General features: G+C 35.5%; 1 protein-coding gene across 1 annotated transcript in view; it reads left to right on the forward strand.

Annotated features, from left to right (window-relative positions):
- Window positions 1–1,183: 1,183 nt before the first annotated feature.
- CNST (consortin, connexin sorting protein) overlaps window positions 1,184–23,608 on the forward strand; it is a 34,399-nt gene continuing 11,974 nt past the window's right edge. Inside the window, 9 exon segments of the mRNA XM_017806800.1 lie at window positions 1,184–1,217; window positions 2,751–3,188; window positions 9,351–9,556; window positions 12,952–12,982; window positions 14,940–15,026; window positions 15,485–15,599; window positions 18,122–18,143; window positions 18,321–18,417; window positions 21,757–22,625. Coding sequence (XP_017662289.1) covers window positions 2,801–3,188; window positions 9,351–9,556; window positions 12,952–12,982; window positions 14,940–15,026; window positions 15,485–15,599; window positions 18,122–18,143; window positions 18,321–18,417; window positions 21,757–22,625 — 1,815 coding nt within the window. The 5' untranslated portion in view covers window positions 1,184–1,217; window positions 2,751–2,800.

Consider the following 23,608-nt stretch of genomic DNA (forward strand, 5'->3'; position numbering starts at 1 on the left):
GGGCTGTGGATGTGATCTACCTGGCTTCAGCAAAGCCTTTGACACTGTCTCCCATAGCATTCCCCTGAAAAAGCTGACAGCCCAAGGCTTGGACATGGGCACTCTGTGCTGGGTTAGGAACTGGCTGGAGGGCCAGGCCCAGAGAGTGATGGTGAACGGTGCTGCATCCAACTGGCAGCCGGTCACTAGTGGTGTCCCCCAGGGATCAGTGTTGGGCCCAGTTCTGTTTAATATCTTTATTGATGATTTAGATGAGGGGATTGTGTCCACCATCAGCAAATTTGCAGACGACACCAAGTTGGGGGGGAGTGTCAATCAGCTGGAAGGCAGGAGGGCTCTGCAGAAGGACCTGGACAGGCTGGAGAGTTGGGCTGATTCCAGCAGGATGAGGTTCAACAAGGTCAAGTGCCCGGTCCTGCACTTTGGTCACAGCAGCCCCCTGCAGCACTACAGGCTGGGCACAGAGTGGCTGGAGTGCAGCCAGGCGGAGAGAGACTTGGGGGTTCTAATCAACAGGAAGCTGAACATGAGCCAGCAGTGTGCCCAGGTGGCCAAGAAGGCCAGTGACATCTGGGGTGTATCAGGAACAGTGTGGCAAACAGGTCCAGGGAAGTGATTCTTCCCCTAGACTTAGCGCTGGTGAGGCCACACCGTGAGTGTCCAGTTCTGGGCTCCTCAGGTCAGGAAGGATATTGAGGTACTGGAGCAGGTCCAGAGAAGAGCAATGAGGCTGGTGAAGGGACTCGAGCACAAGTCTTGTGAGGAGAGGCTGAGGGAGCTGGGATTGTTTAGCCTGGAGAAAAGGAGGCTCAGGGGAGACCTCATCACTCTCTACAACTCCCTGAAAGGAGGTTGTAGGCAGGTAGGGGTTGATCTCTTCTCCCAGGCAACTATCAGGAAGACAAGAGGGCATGGTCTTAAGCTGTGCCAAGGGCGATTTAGGTTAGATATTAGGAAGAAATTCTTTACAGAGAGGGTAATCAGGCATTGGAATGGGCTGCCCAGGGAAGTGGCGGATTCTCTGTCCCTGGAGGTTTTTAAGATGAGACTGGATGTGGCATTTAGTGCCATGGTCTAGTAACCACAGTGGTGTTGGATCAAGGGTTGGACTTGATGATCTCAGAGGTCCTTTCCAACCCAACTGATTCTATGATTCTATGATTCTATGATTCTATGATGTTATTGGAGACAGTGTCAAAAGCCCTACCAAAGTCAAGGTAAACAGCATCCATTATTCTCCCCTCCTCTCTTGAGCAAGCCACTTTTCTGTAGAAGCCTATCAAGTTGTTAAGCATCACTTACCCATCATAAATCCATGCTGACTACTCTTGATGTCCTTCGTGTGTTTGAAAATGGTTTCTGGGATAACTTGGTGTGTCACCTTCAAATGACTGAGGTGAAGTAGAGCAGCGTGTAGCTCTCTGAATCCTCTTTCTTGTCCCTCTCTAAGATAGGAGTGATGTTTCTTTTTTATTTTTTTTTCCTCCCAGTTCTTTTAGCAACTATTAAGATGGTAGATAAATAATTTGGGGAAAATTTTTTTAGTAATCTTTATCAGAGACATGTTTCTATGTATGAAGGAAAACCTACTTATTCTTTAGGACTTTTTTTTCAATTTTTCTACAATTTAAATTCTTCTAGCAAGTAAAATGAAACATTATCTTGCCTATTTAGCAAGTGTGTATTTCATTTGCTTCAGTTGTGTATACCAGGTCATAAGAGTTAAGAAAGACTGGTGAAGACAGGTATTCTGAAATGTTTTTTCATGTAAAGGAAAGCATAGGAAGCTGCTGTAGGAGGCTTATCTAAGCTCTTCTATGATACAGAAGCGCTTGCTGATTACTGGCTTCACTATTTAAAACAAGTGAGATAAATCTAGTGAGATGTACATAATGGAGCTGTGTTTCATGTATGTAATTGCTGAGTTGAAGCAGCAGTATTGCTGTGCTTCTAAAGGCTAAAGATAGGAACTGATACAATAACAGTCCTATACAAGTAACATGTAGCTCTTCTGCTAAGTTACCCTTTTTTGTTCATGAATGTGTTTAGTTGCAGCATTGATTATAGTTGCATGTTCACAAAAAGGGAAAATTGACTCCTGCTGAGAGTAGGTGGGGGATTAGGTTTTTTATTATCAAACCATCTGCTTCTGTGTATACTGAAGACATGTTGAATGTTTTCTTGAAAATAGTGTGACAATTTGAGTCAATAAACAGGTTCTACTTGCATTTAATTCTTGAAACAGAGTTAATCTATCTTCAAGTTTGATCTGATAACCATCACTGGCAGAATTAAATGTTGTTCTACTTTTTTTCCTCCCTAGTTTATTTTTATTTCAGGCAACCTGTGATCTTATGTGACAAGAATGCTTTTGTTTTAGCCATGGATTTAAAAAGGGGGGGGAAGGGGCAATAGGGTGACTTCTGTTTATCTTTTTGTTTTTCTCATTACCTCAGCTGTAACGCTGTGAGCATTGCTTTAAATATCAGCTGTACTATTGAATAGGTAACTGGAACCAATTATAATTGGGTGAAAATATGACTTTATAGGGGTTTTTGTATGCAATACAAAAATATTTATATCCTTTGCTTTAAGATTTTAAATGACTCAGTACATTACTGTATGAAAGAAATTCCCCACACTTTTAAACTGTATCACTTGGCTAATGTGATTCTTTATTGGTTGTCATTGGCTGAGGTTGTTTGTCTACTATATATATTATAAATGCTTCTTGTGGTTCTATATTTTAGGTTTAAAAATATCTGGAGAGAGATTAAGGGGTTCAACAAGTAACGCTCTAATGGATGACAGCGAATTTCCACCAAATGATCTGCAAATAGGCTCAAAGGACAGTCTTACTGCTAACTGTAGGGTAGAAAGTTTGGCATCTCATTTGTTTCCTTCAGCTGACGAAAATGAAAATCAACTTGACAGTGATGGAAATGAAGTTCTGACCAGTAGCAGCGTTGCTATGGGACGACAGGATAAAGGTGAACAGGATAACATCAATAATAATGAGAATATGGACAGTGGAGACTGTACCCCAAGCTGTACGGAAAGTGAGACTGAGAGGAGATCTGTAAATGTCCATATGGACCCTCAGCTGGAGGAAAAGCCTGTTACAGAAAAACAGCCAGGTGGAAAAAGAAGTCCAAGAAGCAAAAGAAGCTCCAGTAAAAAGTCTAAAGGTACTTTATTTAAAAAGTTCTTGTTTTGTTTACTTAAAAAATAACACTGTAGTTTAAATCTGTGAGCTAATAAGAAAATTATATTTTAGTTGTCATACTACTTTTTTTTAGCAAGGTTTGGTTTTACTTTTTTTCCAAGAAGTGCTAATAGTTTTTTAGTCAGCTTCAGATGTAGATGTTTTCACTTTCTGTATTTAAACAGTGGCTATGTAGAAAGTTTAACACATCAAGTAAACAGGAGTAGAGGGAGGTACATGGTTTCAATATGGAAATTGGGCTGACTTCCAAATCAAAATAGACAGAAATTCAAGTAATATGGTTTTATTCATTTGAGCATTGTGATCAAGTGCAAGATTTTTGTGTCTTGATCCAGTGTCAAGATTTGAAATTTTGTTATGAGTACCAAATAGTTTGATCTTGGCCTGCTGTTTTCAAAATTTACTTACATTTTTCAAAGCTTAATAGATAGTCCTAGGATGTGTGTTTTGGGTAATACTGTTAAAAAATGTGTTCCTACCAATTTTTGATGTTACTTTTTCGTTAGAGATTTTGGATATGAATTGGATAAGGAAACTGTGATGTTTATTATATGTCCTTAGGTGAGATTCTTCTTCCCTTTTTGAAGGAGTAGGATTTCTTGTAACAGAATGTGTTATTATATTAGGTTTTTGCCATCCATCCTAAAGCTTATGTGTCATAGTGCTGTAAATATGTTGATTAAAATCAGCATGTTTCATGCATAGGTTTCTTTGAAAGCTACTTGGAAAAACTGATTCATGCCTGCTTTTTTTCCCCCTATGCATTTTAAAATAGATTACAATTTTCCTTATAAATGGCAAGTCTTTTGTAACCTAATCTGAAAACTGATTATGATTTTAACAGGTGATAAAATAGGTAAAGATGGGAAAAGAAGGAAGCCTTGCATTCCATATCTTATACATACAGACAAAATCTAGAAAAGAAAAATCATATTTTCTTGTGGAGATAAGAGCATTTTGAAATCTGTCATAACAGGGAGAATAATTTCTCAATACCTTTCTGCACCATTTAATAAGTATTTATTTAATCTGTAGATTTAAGGTTTAATAATAGCATAAAATATTTAAAATGAGATTAGCAGAAGTAATTGAGAATCAATCATCTGTATGATGGGAATAACAAAAAACAAGTTGATGAAAAGTTATACATGTGTGTGGATGGAGGTATCTGATGCACAGTGAGAGGAAGAAAAGGAAAAAACCTCACCTAAACCCTGAAAGTTGAACTTTGCTTGTAATCTCTCTCCATTAGTTTGTATTCTTGTTGATAAATGCAATGAACTGATGCAGAAATACCACAAAATGAGCTGTCCACAGTAGAATGAAGTTTTAAGACAAAAAACAGATTTCTGAAATAATAGAAAATTCCGTGGAAAAATCCAGCAATGTAAAATACCACACAAGAGAACATCCTGCCTGCAAAATTATTTAGAGTTTTGTTGAATTGTTAGGAATAAACTCTTACTACTTTATTAATAAAGTACCTTGATTGTTGTAGAGGAAGATCAAAATATAAAATTACTTTGTATCTCCCATTGTTTATGGTCTAATATACATTTAGCTTTTTAGATACTCTCCTGTGATGGTTCTTCTGTTTTCACACAATGCAGTGACTGTGTCATGATTTCTTAATGTTGCAAATGTCTTTATTTTAGTGACAGTCTTCCATTTCATTTCCAATACCAACTTTTTTAAATGATTCCTGAGTATCCCTCTATGTAAAAGAACAAAGCTAGCTTTGGTTCTAGTACTAGTTTTGGTACTAGTTGGTACGTGTCTTTGTACTAACTCAGACTTAAGGGAGAGAATAATCAAACTAGAGGGGAAGATCCCCGAGTGAGTGACAGCAGAGCACTGCTGGAATCTGCAGAGACAGGGACGCTGGAATCTCAAACTAAGTTATTGCATTGCATGTATTATGGTTCAGCATTTCCTCTGACAGTGGCCAATAGGGGATGTGTAGGTGAGAGTATAAGGACAAGGTAGAGGTGTAGTGATTTGTTCGCATGTTCTGCTTGACATCTGCAATCTACAGTTTTTCATTCAGGACTTTACCAAGTGGGAATTGATAGACTGTAATACCTTAGAGTGAATTTGTCACCTGACTTACAGTTGGTTTCTTGCATCCGTTCTGGTGTCCTAGAGTAAGTAGTTCAAAGATTTACCTTTATTTATAGTTGGAAGAAGCACGTCCTTTTAGCTCTCTTGGTTCTGCAATAGAATTATTAGAGTAAATTGACAAGTCTGTAGCTTCTACATCCCATTTTTTCTCACATTCTTTTGTATCCTAATTATAGTTTTGAATATATACTATGATTATCTATGTTTAAGGAAGACTGGTGATCAAAGAACTGATGTAAATTTAAATTGACTAATTTAAATTTGGTGATTATTCATACTGTGATTCCTTGTAATGAACCGTACTAACTTAAGTGCAGTAGAGATAGTGATTCATGAAGCGTCATCTGTTTCAATGTATTTTTGCAAATGTGGACTTGAAATTATCCCTGTTCTCTGAAAATAAGGTCATCTTTTTTCAAAACATCGGCCCTGGCTTAACTAGTAACTTAATATTGTGAAATCAGTGTGTAATTCCTTAACGTACTACAGCACGGTAACTTCCACTGAATCTTTTTTCCCGAAGTTAATTTCTGCAACATACACTTTTCCTTTAAATTATTCAACTTATTTCTTGAAGCAGCTTGAAGGTGGAGGAAGGAAGGAAGTGGTGTGGTTGGAATGGATTTGGTGTTGAAGCAAACGAAATATATGAGTATAAATTAGTCAAATTATATGAAAATTCAAGCAGTGATATTTTGTTTAGGGTTCTGTGCCACACTAAACAAAATTTGGGGTTTGTTCAATTAAAGCTATATCTTTAACACCAACACTTTTGTCTTAAAATCTCTTTTCTTAAAAATGAATGGGTTTAAAATACTTGTTGGTGGGTTTTTTTTAAAATAGTTCTTGAATGAATCAGTCTGAACCAGCTTTCTGATATTGAGTACCAAAGAATGTTTAAAAAAAGGGATTGCCATATGTTTTCTTTACTAGAAACTTCTGTTACTGGTGACTTGAGTTAATGCTTCTGAATGTGAAAATTAAAATTCAATTGAAAAACAGAGGACAATATCCATAATTGTATTTTGACAGGAAATGCCTCGTACTTGTACCTCTGACTGATTGTCAGGCGGGTGGCAAGCACACCTTAATTTCATATACTTGCAGTACTGATAAATAAAAAAAATCTGAGGCATATTGAAGTATGTGTTTGTCATTTTTATTCACAAAATTTGACCTTTTTGCAAACGTGGGGCTGCTTCTGTGAATTCTTGGGGAAATGGTAAGAAAATTTGCTTCTCCCGATGTCTTAGGAAACATTGGCACACTCAGCTGGGCATAGAAGATGTTAGTTGAAACATCTGTGAGCCTGGCAGAGCAAAACTTGAACCCAGCTCTCTGTCTCATACCTAGTGAATGCTCTGGCCACTGCTACCTTCTGTGTATTTTCACATGTATTTTCATAAAAGTTTTGCTTCCATTCTACTATGGAGTAAATATCAGTGCTTTATAAAGTGAGAAAGTTAATCCTTCCTTATTAAAAAAATCAGAAATATATGTAAGATACCAGTCTTTAGTAAAAAAAAAAAAAAAAAATTAATCTGCTTTAGTTTGCATGATTCCAGAAAAAAATAGCATTGTTTTCAAGAAGAGGGAGAAAAAATAAATAGGGATCTTAGCCCATCACACCTTTATGGTGAAATAGCATTATTAAGTGTTACAATAAAAGTTCTTTGTTATAGTGCTACTAAGGCACAAATGTTGTCTTGTATTAAAAATCATACGAGGGAAAATTAACTTGAATGACTGTAAGGTCTTGTTTTCAGAATCAGGGAAGTAATTTGAGGGCAAAATTTGATTCCAAGTGAGTGACAGCTCAACTATAGATACAGTTTATAAACTATGTGTTAGCAACAGTATCGTGATAACATTATAATTAAGGTTTTTCTTAACCGTTGCTATTGAGCATGTTTCAGTCAATGTTCATGTTTTGATATGACAGGTGATTATTAACTGCTTAATGAAGTGCAGTTTGAAGTGACATTTGGTTTCTTTCTTTGTTTTTTCTGAGATATTTTGAGTTTCCCAGAACATGTGGACCCTCTTTTCTGGTTTCATGATCATGTGTTGAACAGGAGGCTATATTTTTAAAGACAGCCCTAATTCCATCTCCAGAAGTATTTCCTGGCTTGTATCTTGCATCTACTTTTGTCTCTTTTGCTTCTGGCCCACAGGAAGCCCAAATAAATACCGGAAAATCAGAGATGTGCATTAATATTGAAAAAGCAACATTAAGTTACACTTATATTTTTTCTGGCAGGAAGCCCTGTGAAAATAGCCACCCACAGAGATTATAAGTACTCCTGACCTGGGTAGTTTAGTTAGTAAAGAGTTTAAAATAACCAAAAGTAAAACAGTGGAGCCTTCAGTGGACAAGCTAATGCCTTTCTACTGCCCTAAACCTTAAACCTGAATCATCACTGTAGGGTCTCAGTTGCAATAAACACGGGGGGGTCTGAAACCCAGTACCCAAGCTGTAGACACAAAATGTGGTGGTTACTTGAAACAGTGCCCCCACCTGTCCTGCTTTTAAATGATAACATGATTTTCAGAAAACAGATATAGCTGGGGAACAATAACATACTTGAGTTTATAAAAGCTTATTGTGCACATTTCTGTGGCCAACTTCTCTAAATTGTTTTTAAAAATTATGGGATTTTTTTAACAGTGCAGTTCCATGTAAGTGTATCAAATTCAATATTGTTTACGGGGGAAAAAAAGTGTTCTTTCACTGGTGGAATCAGCTATAGTTTTCTGGTTGCTCATAGACTGTGTGTTATAGGAACCTTATAAGTATTCCCTGATCTTCGTGAGAAACTGATCCAGTCAGTATGTGGGTAGTTGATTTCTCCCACTACTACTGTCACTACTAATACTCTACACTTCTTCCTTAATCTCATTTAACATTTTCTCATAACTATCTTATTAATGATCAGAACTACACTACAAATATTACATTTTTAACAATAAAATATGGGATTTGCACCCAGGAAATTTTTCCTGTAATATTTTTATACTGTTTTACTTTAAATTATCCTTCATATATCCTCCACTTGCTTGTTTGACTTTTTTGACTTCTATAAAATTGAAGACAGGCAAGAGTGAACTGCCAGGGAATGTACCACTGAGAGCCGAGTTTTCTGTCTAGCAAGAAGTTCTGGAATCTAAATTCAGTTTAGATGTCATTGTTACCAACATAGATCAGCACTACTGGCTCCTTCCCTGGACTCTCAAACAAACTGTCCAGCTGTCTAGGGGGGGGTCTTCCTTTTCACTCAGCTGGACAGTCGCCCTGGACATCTCTTTCCCCCCAGTAGAATCCCCCACTATCATCTGCTTCTTTCTCTCCTTTAAGATCTTGTCACTGTGTTATCATCAGAACAGGAACTGGTCGAATTTTCCTTTCTTCCATGCGTCTGTCCATCCTCAGGACACCTCCTTATACAGGGTCCTTGGTACGAGTAAAGAGACAAACTGAGAACCTCATTCACACTGTCTCACCTATCTCCCTTTTGCCCTTTTTGAGCAAAATTATGTTGTAAACAACTCTACTTTCTGTCTCTGCTGAACTACAATTGAGTCTTAATGTAGAAATTTGACCACTTGGATCTGAGTATTGATTTTCTAGCTAAAAGTGCAACACCAGTCACAACACAATATCTTTTTACATCATCCTGGTCTCTTATTAATAACTCTGTGGAACACTTTTAGTCTAAGTGTTTTGGTTTGGCTTTTTTCTCCCTTAAGTTAAAGCAGGGTCCCAGTTAGAAGTGTACAAAAATATCTGATGTATGTTACTGTATTCTTTCAGGTAGGTGAGCTGACAGTGAGACAGACCTGTCACAATTAATTTTGACAAGGACAGTATTTTGTTTACTTGCAAGGATGTTATTTAAAATGCTAGGTTTTTATTATTGGCTTTTATATTGAAATTTCCTAAAAAAAAAAACCTAACTTGTTGTATTTTTTTGAATCCTAACCCAAGTACTTGTCCTTTTTCAAGGAGTTTCTACAGCAGGAACTGCAGCAATCAAGGAGGAAAATACTCCTATTACAGATACAGATTCTGTGCAGGCTGAAGGGGCTGTTGAAGCAAAGGAAAACTTTCACCCAAAGGAACAAAACCAAATGTTGCAGTCTCTTTTCTCTTTGCTCCGTGAAGAGGTTGAGCAGATGGATTCAAAGATACTGCCCCTGTGTCTACATCAGGTACTTCCTGTGATTATGGGTTGCTGCACCAGATTTTGTTTTTATTTGAGACTTTATTCATAAGGAAAAAAGGCAATAAATGCAACAAATACCATGGAGTGGATATTTTGATGTATAACAGATGGTCAAGGCAAATATCTCCTCTAAGGTCTTGTAATATTTGTTAAATTATAAATTGCCTTGTAAGTATATTCTGCAGTTAAAAGAAACTCTTAAGGATGGGTTTTCTAATTCCCTAAATGATGAAATTCTAGTTTGGCAGGAATTTAGGAAAATCACTCTTCAGTATAAATTAAATATGATTTTTAAGATGCTGGTATAGGTACAAGAGAGCAAATATGTAAATAACATTTTAAACCTGGAGTTGTTTTTACTGCTGGAGACTTCTTTCATGCATGAATGCTAGGATTCCAAGTGTATAACTTTATATAAGCACAGTTGCCAAACCTGCAAGATCAAAGGAAAAACAGTGTGGTTTGAAAAGCAATCTTTTTATTAACTGGCCAGTGTGTAGGGTTTTTTTCTGGAGGTTATGATGCAGAAGAATTATGTGGATAGGACTTAATGCAGTATTAATTTATAGCATAGTTGTGTCAGACTAAGGGTGGACTGGAAGAGTTTTCGTTTGGCTGTGATGTCTAATATGGGCAATATGTAGATATTACACATGCCTGATTTGACTTAGTTGGATTATCTTTATTTTGGAAAATTGGATGATTTTGATATTTTAAATTTCTAAACTGCAATGACACTCCTGCATTCTTATTCTCTTTGATACAAATAAGTGATTATATTTGAGAAAGAGGTTTCTCTTCAGTTTTTGCATGTTATAGATAATTTACATTTGACATAGAATTTTAAATTATTTTTTTCTAATCTGTGCTTCAGCAAAGGTATTTGATACTGTTCCTTAACTTATGCGAAACTTAGCTTTCGGGTTAACAATTTGTACTTTTAGACACGTTGAATTTGGGGGTCATTCATGAGTTAGTACAAAGGGCATTTTTGGAAAACAACACAGGGCAAAAACTTCAAAACACTTTACAGACACCAAGGAGTGTCATCGAATGCGATGGAGGTGAAATCTTGTTTGTTGGTTTTAGATGACTAAGCTACACCCTAAGGGTAACAACATTTTGAAAGTCATACAGGAACTGTGACAGAATCTGCATTTCCAGGTTCAAACATATACTCAAGCACCATCTTTTTTTTTTTTTCCTAAGAAATACCAAGCATTTTGAATGGACTGTTTGAAAGAAAGCTAGCAGAACTTATAAGGATCATAACATGTTTTTTAAATTGTGGGGAGAGCAGAGGGGGAAAGGATTTTAAATTTAGCATTCACGTAAAGTGAATCTATTAAGAATTTTTTTTTCCTTTTCTAGTGAATTAACCTGTCATCTTCAGTCTTTTTTTTTTTTTTTAGATTGTTAATACAACCTGCCAGTAACTTTTTTTATGCCAAGTCTAGCAAATACTCTATCACATTCTAGTTTTATTCTGTATGATAAAATTCAATGTAAAATCAAGAGCTGTGTCGGATGTTCTGGAGTATTAACAATCTGCGGTGTTAGTGGGAAGCCTGTATTGAGTATTTAAAGGCTGTGGGATATTAGGGACTGTTCTAAGGTTTAACTTTTAATTAAAATAGGATGTGATTTTTTTTTTCCTGTCTTGAATGGGATTAATTTGATTTGTTTAGCATTTGTTACAGAATCTGATTTATATATAAAACATAGAAAAAGAGCTTTGACAGTTCCAGAAATCCTTAGAAGACTACTGTGGAATGCAGACAAAATGTACAAATAAAGAATCTTAGAAACCACTTACCGATTCTCGTTTGAAGGTACCAGGCTCAGAATGGTCTAGTGGTTAGTAATAAGGCTGAGAGGCAGGAAAACACAATTTGTAACCTAGATTCCTCTATCAAGTTACTGTATTTTTTGAGCAATCACCTTTAGACTTTTAAAAAAGTGCCCACTTGTTAAGTTCTTCGTATTATGATTATCTAAATTGACGTCCCAAAGAATTCGAGACTGAATTTTTGTGTGCTCCCACAGAAGTCATTGGAGTATCATCTATGAGGTGCCTCAACCAGAACGTTCTGATCTCAGGGTGCCTGCAATTTCTGGACACATTTTGCTAGCATGTCCCTTTTGCTAGCATGGCAAATAGGAAGATTGCCAATATTCACTGTCCCAGAAGACTGATTAGTTGCTTATAAAGATCACCGATAGTGTAGAGTTATGTAGAATAAAATATTTTTACTTCTGAACTTTATATTTCTTGTATTTCATTGCATGCACAAACAAAGCTGTCAGTATTCCTCAGCTTCCTGTGAAAGCCTGCACAGTTTTCTGCAACAAATAAGTTGTTGTTGCAATTCTCAAAAATTATTTGTCTAGAGGGAGGAATTGGAAGAAAAAAGTTTCAGTTACTATGTTAGCTTTTCCATACAGTGTTACATCTTTTCCTTTCCGGGAATCAGTTCTGACTTTTTCTATGATATTCCCCACCAGCGTCAAAGTGAAATTCTGATTAAAAATATATTAATTTTCTGACTGCTTGTGGATGCTTGCTTTCTCTGAGCTGGTTGCATGAACTTAGTGACATGAGGTAGAGGATCTTCAAGTTGTTTTTCACACAGTAGAGCAGCTTCAGGAAAGGAAGTGGCACAAGGCTGCTGCAGTGGTATTGCCTGGCTCCTGTGGATAGGCTAGGAGTAATACAGAAAAAAGTTCAGAACTTGAGTGCTTTTATATTTATCTCATTAATTTCAAATATTCCTATTTTACACAGAATCTGAAATATTTGTTGTAATTATCTATTGTAATAAGGATATAAACAGGAAACTCATTGTTATGTTTCTGATGCGGTGATAGGCAATATTTTTAGTGTCTTTTATCCAAAGACTGTTCTTTTCTCATCGATCAGGAAACCTCTGTTTTTCCATTTTAACACATTTCAATGTAATACTCAGGAGAGCACAGCAATGATCTTAATTTGGTCAAAGATAAGGAAGTGACAGAATATAAACTCTTGAACTCATATCACTAAACACAGTACTTTTGTGCTATGTCATTTTAAAGCTTTTTAATATAACTAAAAATGTTTCTGAAATAATTTTTCTTGTTGTAGCAACATAAAACTCACTAACATTGGAGCAAACGCATTTATGTGAGAGGACTTAATATTTCGTTGTTTTTTGATACTCTTTTAAAACATTTTTCCTAGAATAAGAATACATGTATTTTGTCTGAGCAGTCAAATGTTACCTAAACTAAATATGAACCTGCAAACCAGATATTTAAAACTATGATAAAAAAATTCACATAACATCCTTAGCACTCTGATGAAAATTATAGATTCCTAATTTATTTTTTTTATCTTTGCAGATAGCCGAGACCTATTTTCAAGAGGAGGAATGTATCCTTTTACTTGTAGAAATTGTTATACAATACTAAAATAATGTGGCATGATAACGCATAAAAGACAAATGCTTTACTGTTGACTCACATGTTTGGTAAAAGTTTTAATAGTTAAACCTCTGATAATTACTCTGATATATTTCAGTAATTTTGGGAGAGAATAATCATATTAACCATTAAATTACAGTTTTATAAAAGGTGGACTGAGATTTCCTCTTTGCTTTTAAGGGAAAATGATCAGGCTATAAAAAGAAGAAGCAAGAGTGGTAAGCCCTTAAGGTATATGTGATTCATTAAGATCCATCATAAATTACAGAATTTGTGCATACAGATCATTTCTTTATTATGCAATTTGTTACATACAAAATATGACAAATAAGCAATTGTAATGGCTAAATAACAAGGCAAATTATCTTAGCCTGTAGTACAAAACCAGAGAACTAACTGTTGCAGTATTATAAGAGCAATATTTAAATACAGTATCCATCACTGTCTTAGAAGACTACACTTTTGTCGTGGTCATCCTAATTCTAAAGCATCCATCAGAAAATCCAAAATGCACTGTTCGAGATAAAGGCATGGAAAAATTCTGTTGTAAATTATGGCAATTACAGTAAATTTAAAATTTAAAAAGCATGATAGAAAGACAGTTCCTCTTTCATCAAAGTTGCTTTAATTGAAGGACATTGTATTTAAAGCTGATAAAAAAAATATTTTTTAATGCAATGTACACTTGATGTGCGGAATTCAACACCACTATATAATACATATTTATGAAGGATATCTCCTCTGTACTTGCAGCCATCAGTTTCCTGAGGTTAATAAAGAACTTACTTGATCATGTTGCACTGTATTAATTATCCATGACAGACATTAATTTATCCAGCATGGAACTTCGTATTAACAATAATTCAGGGTTTGTTGCTGTGATCCTCTAAGGCTATCTCTCTGATCTGTAATTCTGTTTCTAATAACAGATTTCTTGAAGGCAGGGAATATTCTCTCCATTAATATTGTTGTTCATAAGCCATGCTATTTATATGTTGCATGAGGCTAACAAGAATAACAAGTACTGGTTGTGTTTTTGTAATAATTACTCCACTATTTTAATTAGCATGAATAATGGAAAGTGGTTTTTCTGTGTGACTAAGAACATCATTCACTGTACCTCTATCCTCATTGTATTGTAGAATTTCATTTTGAATAGCTGGTAAAACAGCTTTAAAGAGCACAACTAACAACTTAGGCTTGGCGGAGCTAGAATTATCCTGAGTATTATAAAATATGTGACTATCAGTATACCTTTGTGAATATATTGATAACCCTAAGGGAGGGGAAAGACTTCTTCATATAGAAGAAAAGTAAGCAGAATCTTCAGGAAGACAAAAGGTAAACTCAGCAGTGCAACAGTGTTGTATACAATGGTTGAAAAGGGGGCGGCTATTTTTCGGAAATTTAAGCTGGAGAAATTTTTTTTAATATTGTCTCCAGCTGGTCAGTAGAGAGGAGCTATATTTTCAGCTAGACATGGTTATTGGCATATAATTGTATTTCTTGAGATATACTTGCTGGTATTTGTGTAATTGTTTTGCTTTTCATTTCCCAGAGATTTCATTTTTTTTGTAAGAGTTATCAGCGTAATAACATTTAATTTGTTTCTTTCTAGAAAAATCATTTGTTCATCTTAGGGCATGTGGGAAGAGGTAGCTGCTGAAAAGAATAGGATTTTCATTTTTGGAACTTTTCTCAACTTATTTTACTTTTTACCTGCTGTTTTCATGTCTGCTGCTTTTTTCTTTCTTGCACAGATATCTAGATGCTAGCCATTATTCATTTTGATTCACTTATTTCAAATATCGAGTGCATAATGACTTCCCTTTCAAATATGATGCTAAATTTAAATAAATCATAACACATCCACAGATGTGTCCATTTTTCTTTAACCTTCCATTCAGATGAGAAGGCAATGAAGTTCATTCAGCTTGAACGACTGTATCACGAGCGGCTGCTTGCAAATCTTTCTTCCATACAGGAGCAATGGGGTGAGTACCAGCTAAACTAATATGGTAGAAGAAAGAGTTAATTTAGTTTGTACTTCTAAACAAGAGAGTATACATATTGTTACATAGCAAAAGCAGTATTTCTATCAGAATTTCTTTGAGCTTGTTACAAGAAAAATATTCCTGCTTTGGATTTGTTTGCACATATTTTATGGTAAAGGTGCAATTAGTTTGTAATTCTTTATTTTATTAATTAAAACTTTGATCCACAGTTGTTTTGAGCTTATTTTTGGGTTAGGGTTGGTGAGTCTGATATGATGAAAATAAAGTGTGTTGTGAAAGAATAGGATGCCATTTTGTGTATTCTGTTACAAGATTGTAGAGCATACACAGAAAAGTTGTCAATATTTATCAAATAATTAGTTTCCACTATATGTTTTATGTTAAGCAAATACTACTTTTATAATATTTTGAGTAACAATTATTTTGATTTCATTTAGAAAGAAAATGGAAAACAGCAGTTCCTAGTCCCGTTACAACACTGAGGAATTCAGTGAAAGAACTGAGCGGCCAAGAGCTGGAAAAGCTTACTAGAGTTTGCTCTTTGCATCTACAGTAAGTATTAGAACATATTATTACTTTCCAAGTACTATTGTTAGTGCAGCTGTTGTCTCCTTGCTGGTATAGGTGTTTTAAAATAGTCAGTGTCAAAATAAAAGTTGTGTCGCACTGACTTGAATTTAGTTATAAAGTCATGGTTCTTTTTGATATGTAACTAAAATATTTTTGTTGCCATCAATTGTTTTAATATGGTTTGAGGAATCTATGGGGACTAGATCTTAAATGTTTTCAGCAAATCACTAGTTTTCCAGAAATGGAGTTTTGAGTTTTAGTAGTTCAGCCAAGGTAAAAAAATCTGAATAGTGTTAATTTAGGAAGAGAGGCTGTAGAACTGATTATGGGTGTTCGTGATGATGGGTGTTCTTGTCTAACACCTACTGTTCTAATCACTGTTTTGAAATGCAATTGCCCAGCATCTCTGCCTTCAGTACCCTTATTAACCCAGTGCTTTTCCCTCCATTTTATTCTCAGTTTTCCCACATTTCAGGACAATTCCCTAATGCTATAAGTACTACTTGTTATCTTCTATGTTCATTTCATATAGGTTGCATTAACATTATGAAGCAGCGATTCTGTACAGTATTCTGAAAAGTTGTGAAATCTTAGTTCATACCTGCTTTGCCTGATGCATCAGCCTCCTGAATCAGCATATCACAGTATAACAAACTTGTGGCAGTGCCTAGGGTGCATTTCTGGATAGTAACATGGGATTATACCTGTCAGGAAGGAGAAGATCTATTATGTCATGGGTGAATGCCCTACCACCTAGACATTGATTTTAAGGGACAAATGGAAAAAATTATGCGAGCTGCCACTGAAAAATGATCAGCCAATGACCATAAGGAAACTAACCACATTCAAAGGCTGTGAAAAGACCTGCCAGTGACAAGAGAGATGCTCTCAATCAGATGGGGAGAGAAAACGTTTTCAAGTACATTTGCACTGACTTAGTCAATCTGGATATAACAAAAGCCAAAATGCTCCTGTTTTTCATAGAGAGTATGATTTGGCTATCACATTTTTTATTCTGGGTGATGATAGTGAAGTTTGAAAACACCCAGGCTGATTGCCAGAACTCAGGCAGGGATATAATGTTGTTTATTTGTAGTCTGAATGCCTTTGGGCGGGAGCCCCTTGGAAGCGCACTCCTGAGCTTCCGCAGGAAGAGGAGGCAGGTCGAGCACCGTGGTTGCATGTTTACACCCACGGTGTGCTGCCACTGAGAGATTGCACTCAGAGTGCCTGCAGGCTTCCTCAGCCTACATTTCCTTACATGTGACTTTGCAAACCCACAGAAAGATTTAAGATTCAAGTCTGTTGCGATTTATAAGCTGCAATGAGCAGCACCTCCCTATAGTCACCTGGATTGTCACCTTGTTGAGAATAACTCTGCTTTCTCCTTCATTTCAGTTATGAAATATCATTCTGTGTTCTGAGAAACTCTGCAATTTGATAAAAATTAAGATTTGTGTTCATTTGCCATGATTAGTGTTCTGTATTTAATATTATTACTCTTTGAAACTCTCTAGGCAAAAGCCTGATTGGTTTTGTTGTTTCATATGGGGTTTTTTTCCCAAGCTTTAAACTCATTTTATTTTTTAATTAAAATTACACTTTAATATTGAATGAATAACATGCAGGTCTTGGAAAATATGAACATTTTGCTTTTGTAATTGAAAGTAATTTTTCTGATAGTCAGCATTTACAGCTACATACTGGACATGTTTATTCTTTAAAGATAGTTTTGAGTGTCCCTTATTTGAAGTTTAAATGGTAAAATTTAAAAGTCAACGTACCTTTTAAACGTTTTTGTTAGAGTATGAACATCAGTACTTTTCCCTTGTATCTCTCTTATTTTTTTCAGTAGATTTAAATAAAAGGCTCTGCATTTCATCTTCATTGCTGTATGAAAGACTGCAAGATAGACTGTGTGTGATAGATCACAGTGTGCATGAATCTCCACACAGTTTGCCAAGTCCACACTGACTGTTAGCAGTGCTGATCCACCTCTGAATATGAGTGGAATCAGTGGGAGCTGCTGTACCTTACAGTACCCAGAAATTGTGTCCTAGTCTGTGGAAAGGGAAATATGTTTTGTGGGGATTTTTTTCTATTCTTCAATCTCTGCTATAGTGATCAGTATTTTTAATAGTATATTAAATATACTATTAAATATACTATCTGTATAAATAGATATCAAGTCTTGACACGATTTTTAAAGTTGGTAGAGTTCCTTCTGAGCATAAACTTTTACAGGGATTTACATTTCCTGATACGTTGTGGTAAATTTTTTCCTGACGCCTTCTCAATTAGGTGGAGCAATGTTAGGGCGAGTTGGTCTTCTGATGATATTCACACAAGTACAGATGTATGCTAGCATGCTAACACTGTCTCAGTGTAAGAAAAATTCTGTGCTAATTTTAGAGCAGAGTAAAAAGTTTATAAGATTTCAATTACATTTATTATTAAGAAAGTTGCTACTAGATAAATTTATTCTTTTTTCTTTATTCCTGCAGGCCACAGTCATCCAAAAATAAGGTAAGCAGCTGTTTAATTGAATTCTGCTTTGTCAAAGATTGGTAATAAATATATTTCAAAAAATTATTTGATAAAATCTTTCAAGTTTTGAAGCTGTTTAAAGTTTGAATGTCTCAAAAAGTCACAGCATTCCTGTTTAATTCCAAAAATTACAGGAAACACTATCATATTTTACAGTTATTAGCTGCAGAAAATACATGGGAAAGCAGTTGTTTGCCTCAGTTAATGGAATCCAAAAATCTAAAGGAAAGAGAAGCTGCTGCTTTTAAATCAGGTATGTGTGTATGCATTTACATGTGCATACTTTTTTTTTAAATGTTACACTATAATGATAAATTCCTATAAATGCAGTGAAACTATTTCATTTGAATCTACAGCATTTATTGGATTTCCACAAATGGATTAAGCTGGGTTTTTTTTCATGACTGCACAATGGATGTACTATGCAATTTTAATTAGTTATTGATATTCAGAATTGTAAAGTAATTCTAACCTCCATCAAAAAAGTCTTAAATATGCATGCATTTATAGCAACTTACATAAACTACAAAATTGTATAAAACTAGAGATAAGATACATAATTTGTGTGTGTAAAATACAAGGTAAACAATCTGATAATAAATATTCTGAGGTGTGGCAATTCAATATAGTAAACAGTATTAGTAACTATTTTCAGTTACATGCAATGTACAGATTTTGAGATGCATTTTTCTGAAACAGCACAGATAATTTCCAATTATCAATAAGAATATGTATAATACGTTGTAGAGGTAGCTATATTACATTGTAAAGATTGTTGCACTGTACTATGGTAGCATCTTTGAAGTAAAATAAAACTTCTTTAGTAATCTAAAGCAAAAATTACTGCATTCACTTGCTGAAGACATATGGGAACTTAGTTTGAGGCTCTGTAGGCAGTTGATCCTAAGAATTCACAATTCCTGTATCGTGGGGATACAGTGACTGAGAAACAGCTTTATAAGTAGTCAGCCAGTCAGGGTTCCCAGGACAGTCACTGAATTAGTTTTCTGCCCTTCTGAGCAGAGGTTGTGAATGGTCTGTTCTACTGCATTTTCCTTTCCTCTGAGTCTTCCAGCAGAGAGAACTGGGCCCTTACAGCTATGTGTGTGTATATTAAAAGATGAGGTTTGATACATCCTGTACCCATGAATTTCTTCCGTTTCTGACTGAAAGCCTTAATAGCCTTAGTGTAAACTAAAGATAAATTAATGTGTTTCATGAAAACTTTTCTAATTAAATACTGAATTTAATAGAATTTAATAAACCCCTTAACATAAGTTTGCAGTGTGTACATATAGACCTGTTTCCAAGGTGGGGAGGAATTCCTTATACCCTGTTTTCTTTCAGGTCCTATGGGATTTGTTATCAGTTGGCAAGAATTGCAGAGATGGAGAAGTGTGAATTCTCTACTGGTAGATTACTGTAGATCAGTACTCTTTCTGCTAGATTGTCTTGGATTAACAGGATAAAGTGGTGGCTGTGGGTTTCTGGGATGAACAAAGCAAGTGTTTATTTTAAAGCAACTCAGTTAGGGGAAAAAGCATTTCTTAAATTACCATAAGTTCTTTTGTTGCTAAAAAATTTTCAGTAGACACTTTGTTGTGTTTCTATCAGTCAGCTAAAAATTGCTGCCATGGGTAGGTATGTCTTCATTTAACTTAGTAAGCAAAGGCATCTTTTCTAATTAAGTGTTCGAGTATTGTCTTAACTTGCCTTTAGTTTGTAGTGGGAAGGGCTTGTCTGAAGCAGGTGTAAAAAAAAATACTGAACACTGCTGAAAACTTGATGTGGAATGTAACAATGATCATTGCATCTCAGTTCCTGTACATCTGTGGTTAGATAACAGTGCTAGGATCATTTATTACTTTCTTAGGAACAGAGCCCTGAGCTCAAGGGGCCACCTTTCACAGTAAAGAGTTTGATTTAATTTCCAATTCCATTTAATCTTTGTTACAGTTGGGGCTGCCAACAAAGATGCCTGTTGTAATGGGATGTATCCACTAGGAAAAATTGACAGATGGTAACAAAATCTTGTACCAATAATCCAGGCTGTGTTTGAACTCATGACCTATATGTGAAGGGCTCAGTATCCCGTTACAAATCCCTTGAGCTGTCAACTCATCTGTGTCTAATTTTCAAAAAGACCCTGTGTCACACCTATTTCTTCTTTCAGTGCTTTACAGAAGTTAGGTTCCTTGTACCCTTTCTATCTGTTAACATCATTCTGATATTTTTTCCATGTTTTGGTTTGCTTGGATATTTTCTTTTTCAATTTCCAAGCCTGTCTTTTCTGTACTACCTTGTATTTCATTATCCATTTAAAGGGGGATAGTTTGGAATTTAATAAAATTGTTCAATACAATGAATTAATGCAAACATTTGTTTTACTGAATGTGACCCTATTTCATGTAACAAATTCAGGAAATTCCTCAGATTTTAAGTGAGGTTTTAACAAGCGAGGAAGGATAAAATTTGCATAGAGATCTTCAGTTATTCTTGTAAGAACTCATACAGTTAATAAGTGTGTTGTTTGATATTTTCCTTAATCTGATCATAAAACCTTTTTGCTCTTTGCTATGAACAAAAAATGCAAACAAGTGTTTTCTAGAGGTATTAATTTGGTCTTTGAGGTTATTACTATTACTGTAACAGTAGTCCTATTATAACATAGTCGTAACTTAGTTTTTATTCAAGTATGGAATAAAAGGCAGTTTCTGTCATAGCTAGCTTACTTTTTTATTCTAATTCTTAACATCCCTTTCTCTCTTCATAAGCCTAGAAGGGAGTTTGGCTTTGAGCTTCTTGTAATGGCTAATATCTACTGATTTTATTGACAGCTTGGGCTAACCATCTACTCCTTCATCAGCAGATCATGTCAGTAGTAGATGAATTCACAAGCTATGCAAAATTCCTCATGTTTCTCTCTGAAATTTTAGATAAGAAAAAATAATTTTCATATGTATTGTAAATGTGAATACAGAAATAAGCTGAAACAAATTGCATTTTTAATATGTAAACTAACTTATGTATCCAAAAAGCAGCATTTTTTTATGCTATCCTTTATGGGACATTAAATAATGGATATTTCATTTAGCATTAACCAAAGGAGCTAGTGACCTGCAAATTTAGTATTTATTAAATTAGCATTATTTCAGCTTCTTTAAAGGAAATTCAGATATCTCCCTGTGCAACAGATACACCAGCATCAAAATAGTTTTCTGTAATTAAGTGCATTTGTCTGAATTCCAGACCTTCATGAGATGCACTCACATAAAATATCCTTTAGAAGAAAAGGGGCTGTTCAGAAAGATATTTACATACATATAGGGAGCAACTCTTGTCAGAAGGGCAGTGAGTCATGTGCTTTGCCTGCAAGAATGTTTGCAGATACTTTTTTTTTTCTTCTGAATCAGGAGTCAGAGACTACTAATAAAAGTTATTCTGACTGGTGCATAAAATACCTACCCTTTATGGGAGTGCATTTTGAAGCATTAGGTTACAATGTTATCAAATCACAGTATACTCTTTCCCCCCTGGGCTGATGCTTTGAATCATTTAAAAACTCTGAAACTGTTTTTCCTATTGCACTTAGGTACTGAAACTTGTCCTGGCATTGGGCCAAAGAAAGAAGATAAACAGCTGAGCACTGTTTCCCCAGATGAAAACAAAACTGAGAGACAGATAGAGGCAGGAAGTCTTTGGGTAGCTGCAGGAAAGGACCACATGGAGGAGCAGCACTGCAGTGCTGAATCAACATTGGAGCCACACACCCAGTCCACAGGGACAGTGGGCAGGCCTTCTTCGGGCTGTTTATCATCTGGGGATGCCGGTAAAGATAACAATTTGCAGCTGAGAGAAAGACAGCTCTCAAAGGATGCAGAAAAAACAGAAGGGACTGGGGAGCCTGGAGTGAAACTCCCTCTTGAGCCAATGGTAGATGCTTCAGTTTTAACAGATGGTGACTATATGCCTACTGATTTGGTTCCTTCTGATAAAGATGTGCAAGCTGATAGAAATCTGCTCAGATCAAAACATGCTGCTGGCTCTTCTGAAATCGCTAGTGCCCAGCTTGAAAATAATGATTTAAAGCAGCAACAGATACAGCCTGATGACGATGATGAAAAGTCTTCACGGGACAGAACTGCATCAGATGTATGCTCTGGGTGCCATAAAGTGTCTGAGCATGAGAGTACTACCCATTCACAGGTGTGCAAGGAAATACAGAGAGCAGCAGGACAGGAGGAGAAGGTAAATAATGAAGAACAAGAAGATTTATTTCTCAGATTTTTAAATGGTAACATAATAGACACTGAGGAATCAATCTTAGAAAACCAAGAGGACTCAGACACTGTTCCAGATATTTCACCTGAACGAGCATCTTATAACTCACTGGAAGCTTTATCACTAGATGACAGCTTTTCTTCTCTTGATGAACTTGCAAGAAGGATAGAGATTGCTGAGGTAAAGATTATGAATTCTATAAAATCTTTCATGTTTGTCTCAAAATATTTTAGATATTTCCAACTTCAAAATGTGTTAAGTATTCCTTAATATATCACTTTCAAATCTGAAATCTATACATATTTAATTGTTCTGAGTTATTCAGAGAAAAAAGTTTGGTTTTGCCTGTTTGTCTCCTTCTTGACCAGCACCAAAGAGTGTTTCTAAAAATTAGATTGATTTTTACATATGAGTATGAACAGCTGGTGTTTTTTAACTTTTTTATTCTGACAGAGACTGTTAGGAGGTGTTCTCATAATTCCTGTTAAATCAAGTTTCGTGTCAGAGATGTACATAATGCCTATGATGTAATGTGATTCATTTCTATTCAAAAAACAAAATTTTCTTTTTTATGCCTATTCTGTAGAGGTGAGAACTACATATGTATAAATTCTGTGTATGACTGTATGGGCTTCTAATTTTGCCAAGTTTAGATAGCTTTGTTGTTCAACCAAAGCTAAGAAAGCTTCTGATCCTGAACCCACCTTTCTGAAGCACTGCTGATAGGCCACAACAAGAGTGAGTGCTTCATAAACTAGGTTGCTCTTCTGAAAATAGACAAGATTTATTGCTTTGGACTTTTTTGGAAAGTGCATGACGACATCTTTGCTTTATTTATTTTCTGATTTTGCATCCATGGGACCTTAAGAGCAATTTAAAAATAGTCACAATAGGATTAATTTAGGATTTATCTATGTGAAATAGAACAGTACACCTCTGTTAAAATGCTGAACTTTCAGTGAGCTCAAAAGAAATCTAATGCTGAGGAATGATGTTTAAATTACTCTTCTGTTATACATGTATATGGGCTTAGCAAAAGACTTATTAATTGTCTCTGTGAACAATGATGATGCTTTACTGGGAACCTAGTTTCATTTCTAGTTTGCTCTTCTGATGCTGGGACTGCCAGTACTCTGATGGCAGAGTTGAGTCTCTGCAGAGGA

Source organism: Lepidothrix coronata, unplaced genomic scaffold (assembly GCF_001604755.1).
Source record: "Lepidothrix coronata isolate B3197 unplaced genomic scaffold, Lepidothrix_coronata-1.0 Scaffold16, whole genome shotgun sequence".
Classification (NCBI taxonomy): domain Eukaryota; kingdom Metazoa; phylum Chordata; class Aves; order Passeriformes; family Pipridae; genus Lepidothrix; species Lepidothrix coronata.